This window comes from Hippoglossus stenolepis, chromosome 8 (genome assembly GCF_022539355.2).
Source record: "Hippoglossus stenolepis isolate QCI-W04-F060 chromosome 8, HSTE1.2, whole genome shotgun sequence".
NCBI classification, from domain to species: domain Eukaryota; kingdom Metazoa; phylum Chordata; class Actinopteri; order Pleuronectiformes; family Pleuronectidae; genus Hippoglossus; species Hippoglossus stenolepis.
In genome coordinates, this window is record NC_061490.1 from 1,883,837 (window position 1) to 1,897,443 (window position 13,607).

The 13,607-nt window shown below is 42.1% G+C and overlaps 1 protein-coding gene across 9 annotated transcripts in view; it reads right to left on the reverse strand.

Moving 5' to 3' along the window:
- Window positions 1–13,607, reverse strand: part of oxr1a (oxidation resistance 1a) — a 157,115-nt gene that overhangs the window by 39,671 nt on the left and 103,837 nt on the right. For 7 of the 9 annotated variants that reach the window (XM_035164303.2, XM_035164306.2, XM_035164307.2 and 4 more), the window contains one exon: window positions 12,439–12,521. In XM_035164303.2, the coding sequence (XP_035020194.1) occupies window positions 12,439–12,521 (83 nt within the window). Of the gene's footprint in view, window positions 1–12,438; window positions 12,522–12,842; window positions 12,973–13,607 lie in introns of those variants that run through there. The other 2 variants (XM_035164308.2, XM_035164310.2) reach the window with 2 other exon arrangements.

The following is a 13,607-nucleotide window of genomic DNA, read 5'->3' on the forward strand; positions in this document are numbered from 1 at the left end:
AATACACATTTACAATTTAACTAAACATTGCAACTAATTTACCATTATTTGACGGTTTAAACAAAGTTTGGAAGAACACTAATCTCTAAACCTAATAAAAGCTCCCACAGTCAGCAGCCAGTGACTAATATTTATTTTTAAGGATGATCTAAGTTGCATAATGGTATGGAATTTCGGTCACTCAAGTTGTGATGTCATCCAACCTGCATGTGCTACCATGTGAAATGACTTGGGGCTTTGTTCACATCATTTACATAACATTACCCAGGGCAGCCTATTCAAAATACTGCTGTCCATATGCTACAATCTGAACGTTAACATGAGTCCTGAAGGTAACGGGGCAAAGATGGCAAAGTTATCAGTTTTGTGGGAAATTCGATTGACAGTCTAGTGCAGGGGTCTTCAACTAAAATTGCAAGAGTTCAAGACATCAACCCTCCTCCCCTTCTGGGGTCTGGATAATTAGAGACTTATTATTAGAATTAACATTTTTAAAGCACAAGGTTGCTTTTGTAACAATACAAAATCAAACACAAACTGGCAAAGATACAATGCCCATGCTGGACAAACATGAAACAAAGTGCAATAAACATTTTGTCGTGGAATTTGCATAGGCCTACATTCCTTTTAACCATAAAGATGTAACATCCTCAAAGACAAACATATAAAGTGCTTTAGGTTGAACTGAGCTCAACAACCACTTTTGGAAATTGGCTTTAGCTTTCTCTTCTAGTATTTTGAACCTTGGGAGGAATGGGGTCAGTGCCATTCTCAAACAGGCATGTAAATGTTCATTAGTCATTCTTGAACGGTATTTGGTATTAATAACGTTAAGTGTTGAGAATGCTGATTCGCAACTGTATGTGGAGCCAAACATCGTCAAGGTGTGTACTGCCACTTTAGTGAGACCAGGGAAAACTTTCTCAGGTACAGTCTGTAGCCAGAAGCTAGCAGCATTACTAACTGCACACTGCTCTTTCAGTACTACATTTGCTTGCAGATCAACAAGTTCCATCTGTAGAGATGCCATATCTACCCACTTGAAGGTAGTTTTAGCCTCCTGTGAAAACGAGGTCACATTTTTGACCACAAAGGGATTCTGAATGAAAAGGAGGACCTGTTCTCCCAGGCTGAAGTCATCAAAATGATCACTGAAGTTTCCAATCAGTTTTTGTAATGAACTCAACATGAGAAGAAATATCTCTCTCACCCTGAATTTGCTTCATTGCTGGAAAATGTGTAAAGTTCTCTTGGAGATCCACTTTAAGAATCTCCAACTTCCGCTGGATAGACTGGACAGCTGCTACCAAATCACACACAGTTGATCTTGCCCTGCAGTTTTAAGTTGAGGTCTTTTAGGTGTGAGGTTATGTCAACTAAGAAGGCCATAAAATATGGCCAAAAACTGAGCAAACTGTCTGGCCTTATGATTCTTCTGTTGTTCAAGGAACATTTTTTATTTCATTTCTAATGGCCCAAACGCATGCTAGAACTCTGCCTTTGCTCAACCATCTCACATTGCAGTGCAGCAGTAGGTCATTTGAATTTGCATCAACTTCCGTCAGGAATTCTCGAAGGAGGCGATGTTTATGTGATGACGATGCCCTGAGAAAGTTGATAAGTTTCATTACAGTATTCAAAACCTCTGCATACTCTTCTGAAAGAGTAGAGCACAGAACGGACTGGTGGATAATGCAGTGATATGAGGAGAGGTCTGGGTTGTCCCCTCTCATTCGAGTTACTGCTCCTTTTTCTTTACCTATCATGGAGGGAGCTCCATCGGTGGTGATGGACACAACATCTTTCATACTGATACCTCTCTGTGTTAACATTTCTTTTATAGCCAAGTATATGTCTTCCCCTCTGGTGTGTGTTGTAAGTGCTGTGATGCCTAAAATGTCCTCACAGAAATACTTCCTCTCTGCGTGGTAAAATCTGACATATACCAAAAGCTGAGCATTGTCACTAATATCAGTTGATTCATCAACTGCTAAAGCTATGCAAGGGGCACTTTTAATAGCAGCAGTGAGCTGTGACTGAACATCCTCTCCTAATATTTCTGTGCGTCCTGTGGCTGTTGTGGCTGAGAGGGGGGATTTGTTTCATTTTTTCTGTCAGTTCACGTCTTTCTTTTCCATCCAAGTGTTTCGGACACAGCATTCATGCACTCTTTAACGATGCTCCCATCTGTAAAGGGCTTTTTATGTTGTCCCAAAATCCACTGTATTCTCAGCGAACACTCGTATGTCCGCTGTTGTGCGGAGAGGGGACGAGAGAGGACCCGTGTAGATCGCTCATACTGGGCTTTGAGCTCATTTATTTTCCGCGTCCTTACCTCGGACTGCTGCGGGTAGGAGTCTTCAAAGTGTCTGTGTTTGGTTTAATAATGGCGTTTTAAATTACTGCTTTTGACAACCGCAACATACTCAGAGCAAATGAGACACACTGGTCTTGTTGAGCTCACTGCAGGAAGAACAAACACATACTGTACTTGACTGTCCACTCTCCTCGGTTTTCAACGTCAACTTTCCTAACTTTTGATAACGCCATATTTCGCCTTCATCCGCGTGTCCACTGGGCTGGCGTCATTATGCCTGATTAAAAGTCTCTTAAAAGTCAAACTAGGCCGCCAATGTATTGTTCAAAGTTTTTTGGAGTGAAGAGTCGCGGTCCGGATGGAAACCTCTCGCGGTCCGGATTTGGACCGAAGTCCGCCAGTTGGTGACCCCTGGCCTAGTGGCGCAGTCTCATCTCGGAGAATGTGTGAAATCCATGTATTTTCCACGGCTGCTAATCGTTCAACTGTTTTGCATTGTCAAGTGGGAACCTTGACAATGCTGTGAGGAGGTCCGAGTTTCACCAAATACAAAACTTTGCCACTGCTCTCTGACATTCATCAACCCTTCATCATATTAGGTCATAGATGACAACTGACAAGAACATGATCCCTCTCTTCCATCTGCTTTCGACTATTATTCAATACATTTTTCCGATGCTTTAGGTTTTTTTTGCTGTACTATCATTTTGGTATCAGTATAATATCAAAACTCAATACTGCCTTTGATAGAAACTAGAATAATGGAGGTTTTCTAATCAATGTAAATAAAATTTGGTTATTAGTGTGTCAAGTCCAACAAAGCTCCAGATCCAAACCCAACAAAGCAACTAAATGCTAAGGTGACTGTTGATAAAGATGTGAGAGATTATCTGACATGTTGAGATTTTAAACACATGACTGCATGTATGCAAGAGAAACAACCCGGATAACATACAATATTGAAGAGCTGAGTAACCAGGTGCTGTTTATTTGGACTTTAGCTATATAGTCAGATCAAGTGAATATAGTCCTAAATCAGGATAGTGTAGCAAAAAACATAATAAACCTTGTTATCTTCCACCGCGGTGTCCTAACGTGGTGAAGTAGAAGCACAAACCCACTGATAAGGAAGTTGTGTATCTACAATATTCCCTCTCATGGCAGTTGTCATCTCATTGGCTCTGTAGATGGATTTGCACTGTTCATTCAGACAACAGCAGCATGTCAGCCTGATAAATACTGTCCGGTGTCACAGAGACCAGACCCACAGTGAGAAAACTGCAGGGAAACACACTCACCATTTATTTACAACATGACCATAAAAAGCCAGATAACAACGTCATATTATACATTAGAAATGACTGTGGTGTGTCATAACTGATCATCAATCTTTCCATCCATTCCAAGTATTTACAACCTCCTGTTCAGCATGTGTGTCATTATGTCCTTGTATTATGTACATGGCTAGCATTTTAAGACCGAAAGTCTTAAAGGACATATCTAGTTTGGTGGGGAAGATGAAGAGTTCCTAATCAGTAGGGTTCCTACAGTGTCTGAGCCTTTCATCCAGGCAGCTTCAGCACAGAGCATCGATTCTCCCAAGGTGCTATTTGCTACCATCTCATCCATGACCGACTTATTTTTAGCTTTATAGCTCCTCTGTTGCTCAGCACAAGGCCAACCTAAAGGACAGGTTTCCAGGACAATACAGCTGCTCAAACATTGTTGTTATCTTTTTTTTTTTTAAGTTTATAATCGGTTTATATTGTAGTACCTTCTATTTTTTTTGTTTTACAAATATTTATTTTAAAGCTTTACCTCACATATGACAGTGGTTTGCTCCCTATCCAATAGCTACTCTGGCAGCTTTTATGTCAGGAGCTCAGCCAATCAATATGGATAAAAATATCTGGTGTTCAATGACGTAATACAAAACACGGTAAACATTGACAAAGCCAGGTTTTGGGGCCGATCCTGGCACCAAATGTTGTGCGATAACGTGAATGATTCAAGTTTATTCTTTAAGCTAAACTGATTATCTACACCTTATCTTAAGCTAGGAAAATTAGCAGCACAACAAGCTCCTTATGTCAGAGAAGCATCAAGGCACTGCTAAAATGACTCCACCAAATCTCAGATGTAGCCATTGATCGTACTGTAAGAGGAGCTATCCCTAACTCGATTAAGTGGCAGAGGACAGGGGACATGCAAATGCTACCGACTGATAAAGACCTGTTATTGACACATTGACAGCAGCACAAGGGGTGGAGAGAAAGACAGAGACATGGTAATCGCAATCAGGATTATAGCCACTAATGACAGGTGGACCCTATCGTCTTATCCCCCAGATCAATAATACCCATTATTCATCCAGAAATAGGGATGAATAATTAAGTTTATTCCTATTAGGGTCCTTCCTTTCAAGGAGAAGGGTAGAGGAGGGCCGTGGCAACCATCTTGAGAATGACTGACATCAAGCTAATGGTCACCTTGTTAAACGGGAGAGGACGTTCACAGAACCAACAAGGGCAGTCAGCTGGAAGGCTAAAGACTAATAGCTCCATTAAAGAGTCTGCTGACATCTTGGTAAGAACATTATCTGTGGAACGTGAGAACAAATCTATGAGGACTACAGCAAAAGGTCAACCAAGGAAATAAGATGCAATCTCAAAACATGGCTTCCTGGTTAGATTATTAAACAGATACGTGTCTCCATTCACAGTTCATTGGCTGATGCGTAGTTATGTGTAGAAACGGCTTTTGTTCAAAATATGAAAAAGCAGTGGAATAAATTAAATGACTGGAAAGGAGAGGAACAGAAACCATAATCAACATAATGATCCAACTCTGTCGTCATCAAACTGGAAGTAAAACTCCAGTGTTGGGTTTAATCATCCATAATACCCCATCAGAACAGCTATCGCTCCTCATTTTCTAATGAAGGAGGAGGCCCAGCTTTAGCATGACAGTTGCCATGGTGACTTTGTCGTTACTACACTAATGGCATGTGTATAGTGTGCAACCACATCCTTGCTGATCATTTGCAGGCCTAAATTTAGACTTGTCTGCTGTCTGACTTTAAAGCTCTCATTCCTCCTTTGGCCAGGTTCTCAACCCCTGCTTCAGGCTTCGACAGCCCTTCTTCTGATTTTCCAACACAAACACAGCAAAGCACCAAAGAACAAGCAAAGCACAAAGAGAACTTAGAAATGCTGAAGCTAAGGTAGTGATGCGGCAAGAACTGTCTGAGAGAGGTCTAATGGGTCCATTATGTAGTTTTCTATTTATTTTGTGATAATGAATAACGCCTGACAGAAGCGCTGAGGATAACATTTAAATTGAGCCAGCCGACGGCTCTCAGTCCTGTTTTAGCTGCTGGGCTAGAGTGAGCAAATGTTATAGTTTTATAGACTATGACTGTTCAAATATTCTAATTTCAGTGATTAAAACATAAATACAACATATTTTAAGTACAACTGAATTAAGCAGGGTTGGTATTGTTAGTCTCCCCCCCCCGATACTGGTGCTAAATAGATTCTTAAAAACAGTACCGCTGCCTACACAGTGCAAAAGTCTATAGTTGTTTTTTTTTTTTTTTAAAGAACAGACGGTCGACGATACAGCTTTTATAGGGCTAACTAAAATATTTAAATTTAACATAGCATCAATGAGAAAAATAAAGTATACTTAAATATACTAAGTGTAAAACTCTTAAATCTTCATTAAGTTTGTCATTTTCTTCCCTTTGATGCACTCCCTGGTGTCAGAATCCTTTCGCATGAAATACAGCCACAATTTCAACCGTTAAGCTCTATCGTTTATTTGGTTGTGTTGCAAATCACTTTATAGCGATATTTTTTGTCACTGGCATTACAGCACACATGCAGCCAGGAAATATTCATTAGGGTGACATGGACAAAAATAGAAGAGAGTGAACAAGGTTATTCCCCTTCCAATGATGCACATGTGCAGGAAGTTAACACAAGATTGTTGGCTACAGACCAAATCCACACTATCCTTGCTAACTCTTTGAGTATAAAAACAACGCAGTTTGGCTTTTTATTCCTCAAGAAATATCTTTGGCAAATGAAGAGACGCATATTTACCAGATAACCGCCAAGTCATTTTATAGTTTGGCTTACAAACAAACATTAAATAAGTTAATGTTTTATCTGGCTAGCTACAAATTTGAATTCCAGACTACAACCTGTAAAGCAAGTTTATAAAAGAATGCTTCGACTAAGAGGTAAGGGAGTGGGTTGCTGACATGTTAAGCCATGTACCCGTCTGCTCTTCTATCCATAAGTCTCCCTCCTCTCCACATGCATTTCCCTCTATTCCTTCCTCCATCACTTTTAACATCCACACAACCCTCCAATCCCATCATTTCTCCATCACCAAGAGCTGTGAAAGCCCTGAAATAGTGGGATCCCCTCTCCTACCCAGCAGTTAATAATGCAATCAGAGTGACTGATTGTCAGGAGAGAGCGGAGTTGTGTGTTTTTGTGTGTGCGTGCACGTACATGCACGTACTGCACCTGGTGCATGGTGTATGACTCATCTAACATCCGAAAGTGCTCTAATGCCGGCAATGCTTCCTCTCAGCCCAGCAGAGATCCATTCCACCAGCAGACTGACCATGGCTCTGTCATTATCAACCTTAACCTTTTTCATCGTCACATCTGGCGGAATCATGATACATCTGGATCATACTATAGACTATGTCCAGAAGAGTACAACTTTTTTAAAACATCTCAAATCTAAGAGTGACTGTGTTGGAGCTGGCTATTAGACCTTAGTAGAACGTAATGCTGTCCAAAACCTGTCTATAAACATAAACTGTGAAGAACAAAACTGAATGCCTACATTCGTAGTCTTGTTTACAGATTATTTAATCAAATTATTTATATTATAATTTTTATTAAGGAACTTCCTGTGCGGTAGCTTGTGTTTAGAAATTTTAGTTATTTATTTTTACTAGATAGAAAAATTAGACGAACATGTTCCTCAAGGTATCAAATCAACTCCAGTCCAATCCCACTAGTTGCTCAATGAGTTGGCGAGCCAAATGCTAACACTAGCACACATCTACACTGACAACACTAACATGCTGATGTTGTTTGTTTCTTATCTTCACCAACATCTGCTTATTTTCTTCATGTTTAAAAGGGATTTTTGTCTCTCCTCTGCTGCTCATTGTTGTTTCTTCAGAATATTGTATGATTTTAAACTTACTATGTAAAGTGCCTTGAGATACTATATGTTGTGATCTGCTGCTGTATAAACAACATTGATTTAGAGAAGGGGTGGGCGATATATCAAATATACTCGATGTCTGCGGCTTGTTCCTCGTGAGATGTATAAAAAGGCTATATCGCGAACATCGAGTATAAATTGTCACTTGAATGTTTTAAGCCGTCAGCATGAAATTCTCATTGAGTTTCGCTTCTCTCTTCTCATGCCCCTCCCACAGCAGACTGCGCACTCTCCGCCCAGCCAGAGAATTCTCCTGCACGCATGCGTATTTGTGTATCAGGAGAGGAGGGAGGAGATTCAGAGAGTATGGAGAGAGCGAAAGAAATTGAAGAGCCCCATCGAGTTTACGAGTGTTCAGAGACGGTTATTGACAGTGTTGTTCATGTTCTTTGTGAACGCTGAACCGAACGAATCAGTTTACAAATGATGAACGATAACCCACACACACACACGCGCACACACAGGCCCCGGGGCAACGCTACACAGTGAGACTAGAGGCGCGTTCATGTGAAGCAGCAGGCCCGACATTTATATTCAACTGGAAACAAGGTCATTTACACTGTGTTTTAAGCTTAAATGTCCGCTGATATCTTTCGACTAGGTGCATTCAGGTACCGTCGGAAATGCTTAAGTCCTCTAGCTCAGCTGCTTCCTGTGGCCTTTTATGAATTTAATATTTGTACAGGGATTTAGAGGAGATTTCAAAATATCAAGATATATATCGTGTATCGCGATATAGCCTAAAAATATTGCGATATTTGTTTTAGGCCATATCGCCCAGTCCTAAATTGAAGACTATGTGTAAATGAATCCAGTAGATGTTGAGTTGTGTCACAGGATAGGTAACAACTTTGAGCTACTGTTGGTGCTACAGTAAATGTCAATGGGTCTCCGTAGTCATTATGGTTCATCCTCTGGACACAATAACTCTGTTAAATTTGATCATAACCCATCCAAGGTTTTTGAAATAATCCAAACGACATGGTGCTAGCATGGCTGAAGATTCCACACCAATATTTGAGCATATTTATATATTCTGTTGGTGTATATATGTGGTCTTGGCCATGAAAATAGATATCATGAACCATCAGTAATCATTTCAAACATGTTCTGTAGTTTAATTATTTTCTATGGCTTCATGGCCTGACTAAATAAAAAATACCCTGATCCACCACAACATTAATGTTTAATATCTGTTGACAATTCCATTCTTTCTTCCCCTGCTTACAAACTAGAATCCAGACAGCACTTCCCCTCAAAAGGGCTCTCTAGTGTCACTATACAAAATGTGATGAGAGCTTTGCTGTGCCAGGTCTGCTGAGAGCGCAGCAACAGACTGTGTGAGAGTGTGTGGGTACGAGGGTTCAGGCCAAAAATTCACCAAACATTGAAGATATCAAAGAACCTAGTTCAGTAAACGTCTTTAAAAAGGAAACTTAAAACATTTATTTTTACTACAGCCATTAACTAGATCTTGCCTGCACTCCTGCACTTTTATAATTATTATCACTTTCTTTCTTTGTCTTATTTCATGCATTTTTTAAATCTAAATATATTTCTTAATTTCGGTTCTCTTATATCAATTACTTTTTTATTTTTATTTTAGCATCTATATTGTATGTAAAGCACTTTGAACTGCATTTCTTGTATGAAAGTATCTGTACAAATATTTTGTATTATTATAAGTATTATTATTATTAATAATTATAATAATTATAATTCCAGTCCATCACAATGTAGATGTTATCTTTGGCAATGGGAGATTGGAAAAGAACCGAGGAAACTGAGGTACACAGAGCGGGGTCAGGTTATGCCGAGGTCCGACTGCCTGCTGAGAAATAAATGCATGTACTGTGTGTCACTGGAAACTACACAACTAAAGTGGATACTACCAACGTAATCCAGAGTTCTGCCTGCCTGCTGTGGATGGGGAAAAACTTAAAAACACACAAGTGTTTCTGAGAGACAAGGGAAAGGAGAACGACATCCAGGCAAGGAGGGGCTGATTCAATGATTTGCCTGTGCACAACTCAAAACAGTCAGAGATTTTTTATACTTGCACAAGTCAAAATGTAAGTGTTAAAATCTCAGTTCATTATGAAACTTTAGCAGGATAAATTTGACTGTTGAGGGGTGCTACAGTTGAGGTAAATGATAAGTACTGATTCTACAGTTGCGGGTAGGTCATAAGCTGTAGTTAATTAACATTAATTTCATGAATATGTTGATAGCAGACCAAAAGTAATCTTGTTTGCTCTCTGAGAGCTGCTGTCTACACTCAACCACAAACTGTTAGCATAGCTATGTAACAAGGTACCATTTAGATAAATATCATATTTTGATCACATTTGGTATTTGCAGAGGCCCAATATTGAAAGTCTGGGACCGGGATTTGGTGCCAAATAAAAGCCTCAATAAGGACATCTCTAGTTTCACCTAAGAATAAACCGCCTAAACCTTAACTTCTCTTTACATGTGACTGCTGATGTTCCTGATTATCCACAAAGCCATGTTTTGAAGAGCAATTACTTTTAACTTGGACAGTGCAATATTATCAGAGGCAATTTAAAGTAAGGCCAAACCTAAAAAAGTAACACCCAAAACATAAATGCAGCAATCTGTAAGTCAGGACACCCTGGAGGTCCTTGGAATTCAGGTAAAAATTGAACTAGCAGATCACTTAAAGCATCTATGTCCACGGTGTGGTAATGCTGTATGTGGAGAAACATGTGTGTATCTCACTTCTTTATTTTCTTTGACTTTGACTGGCTGCCCTCTCACACAGTCTGTGGGAAGACTGAGCCAATCCACCCACTGTACGGCTCACCTCTGTGCCGCTCTCTGCCTCTCTCCGTCTGTGTCTTTCTGTCTTCTCATCTATCTCTGTTGTTCCCAGAGACTTCAAACACTTTTTTAATTGGATGCAGGTCAGCCAAAAGCTGGACTTGGCTGAATGGACTGGCGTTATCAGTGTCTAGGCAGATGGGTTGTAGCTGCTAAGGTTATTTCTCAATGCAAAGAAAGGGCAAATAGACAGAGTCCTGTGTGTGAGGTAGAGGGGTGAGAGGGTGGGGAGGAGGAAGACGGAGGGAGATTTTATTGATAAGGAAGCATAAGAGGAAACTCTCCTTTCTCCTGTGGGCGCCAGGCAATAGATTATAAACTTATCTGCTGGAGAGCGAAATAAGGAAACATCACTGGCTGCCCGCTGCCCCCAGCCCCCCCAGCCAGGAGATGAGTTTAAGATAAAGCTGCTTCTCAATCACTGGGACCGTGTTGGCCACATGACCCTCGGAGTTTAGGGGGAGCTTGGCAATACTGCCTTAGATATTACTGCTGGCCCAAAGCCTCCTCGCTTAGTGATGTTGCAGCATGTCAGGCTACAGGACAAAACCATTGGCAGTACTTGATCCATCCATCACACTTTTAGCTATCTAAGAGGGGGTAATAAGGACTGAGAGTGATGTCTAACAAGGACAGAATTGGTACGCTGTGCGATTGAGACATAAATCCCCCCCCCCACAAACTAAATGTGAAATATATCCCTATTTTTCTTTACAAATAGCGTTTCATTCCATCTTGCGAACTCTTTGGGGCCCCTTCTGCCCATATCAGGGCCATGACACAGTGCTTTGGCTCTGACAAATATCCTCTTGTAACAGTTTAGGTTGTTCAAGCCCCGGAGAAGTAAACAAGGGCCTTGTCAGTCAGCAGGTCTAGGATGACTGACAGGTTGGGGAGGTGGTGGATGTGGAGGTGGTGCCGGTGTTGCTGAGGTGTTGGAGATGGGGGAAGGGAACCAATCACAGCGAAACCTACAGTAGCTCCTGGAGCCGGAGGCAACAGACAGAGAGAGCCAATGGAAAGGTAACTGTCAGAGAGAAGGGAAATGAAAAGAGGAGTTTGGAAGGAGAGACTGGAATGTCAGAGAGAGAGACCATAGACCTTTCCTTCCCTCCCTCCCTTCCGCCTCTCCTTACTACCTTCATCTCCTCTCTCCCCGGCAGACAGGCAGAAATTCGGAGCTGAGCCACAGCAATCCCACTCCTCATTGTTGCCACGGAGAGAGTGAGAGAGAAAGAGAGAGACAGAGACAGAGGCAAGGAAAGGAAAGGCAGTCTGATTGCAGCTGGATTTGAGGGTCATTTGAAGAACACAACCAGGCAAAGCAGAGACAGGCTCCATTTTCAGTTCACACCAGGGAACCAGAGCCCTCTTCTTTGCTCTCTCCCTCTCTCTCAACCTCCCTCTCCTTCTCCTAAACAACAGCTAAATCAGTAGAAATGACAACGCAGTTGGAAGGTCATTCGCAACACAGCGAGCTCTGTGGAGGAATGCTCTTCGATGCATGGCACGTAGAACGAGTGGAAAAACAAATACATGTCCTGCCAGCGCTCCTGCCCGTCTATCCCCTCCGCGTCCAGCTGGAGGAAAGGTACGGAGCCACTACCATTCATGCCTCCTTTCTATATATCAAAATGCAAAATGGAGCTGAGTGTTAAGCCTCTGCACAGGGGAATCTTTAGCAGAGGATGCATTGTTTCCATAAGCTTTCCGAGCTCCACTGCACATCTGTGTACGCACACACATAAACACACATCTTAATGTAAACAGTTGAGAATGATCTACACTTGTTACATGCTCCCCCCCTCACTAATGAGTTACCAAGCATCGTCAGACACAGTGCCTTCACAACACACAAACACAACTGCTACAGCTAGAATATAACTGGAGCAGGTCAGAGCTACAGAAAGCACCAGCAGACACACACAGACAAACACAGAAGCAGCAGCGGCAGAGCAGAAGAGCATTAAAAACATGGAACAACATTTACACAGAAACAGAGTTTCTTCTTTGTTACTCACAGAATATTCAATGGTCCCTTTGGGTCTCTGGAACGACATGCGCCTCCCATCCTTCTTCTCTGGGGTCTTCTTCTGGCCGGTATCTGTAAGCAAGCGAGGCAAGGTACGCATTACATTCATGTTCCCCTCTCCCCAGCTTGTCACAAGCTGCCGTTTCCCAGCCCCGTGGGTAGACAGCTCATTCGTCAACAGTGAGCGAGCCAGCCAGCCAGCCAGCAATGTGAGCTGTGAGCGCCGGACCACTTGCTCTCTCTCACTCTCTCTCTCTCTCCTTCTCGCTCTGCATCTACTCGCTTGCTCTCGCTCTCTCTCTATCACACTGTCCTCCCCTCGCTCACTCGTTCTCTCCTGTCTTCCTCCTAGCCCACTGTACAGCTCAATGACAGCCGCTGAAAGTGCTTCACCTTGCCTTCCTCCCCCTGTCGCATCTCACGGCAGACAGAAACAAGGCTGACCTCCATCAGGGCACCGCCGCTCTGGATGCAAGCACAAGAGGAGAAGAGGAAGATGGATTCGGTGGGAAAGCAGGGTGTGCTAAAGCTGGAGATGCGAGAAGAGGGAAAGTGGGGGCTGAGCTGGAGGGGGGGTGAAGGAAAAGGGAGGGTTCAGTGCTATGTGTTGGTTGGGTAATGAGGGTATGTTGCACAGGGAAGTGACAGCTGAAGACTAGAGTAGGGGCGTAAACTGGCAGTAATCGCAGTAGCTCCAGTTGTTTTGAGATACTTTTAAGGGTTTACAGCAGTTTTTCTACTTTCTGAAATTATCTGGAAGGTAAGGGAAGGTTTAGGAGCAGGCACAAGGCAGGATTGATGACCACAGGAATTAAAGCAAAAGAGGGAGAATAAATAGTGGCCACAGTTTAGGTCTTAGAATGATAGGAACACGAGGTAGAGGAGATGGAGAATAGAGGAAGGCACGGGGAGAAGATCGGAGCTTGGTGAGAATGGGTGAAGGCATGGTGATGAAGGAATGGTGATTACAATATAGAAGCGAGCAGATGAAAGACTAGTATCAGGATGGGAGATAAAAGAAACAGGTAGGAGACTCCTGGGACTGGAGAAGATCTAGAAAAAGGGCTGACATTGGTATTTGACGGCGGAATGAAAACAGGGAGCATAGGCACAAGGGCTTGAGAAATGACTAAGCCTTTGTTGATTGGAGGTGGAGGG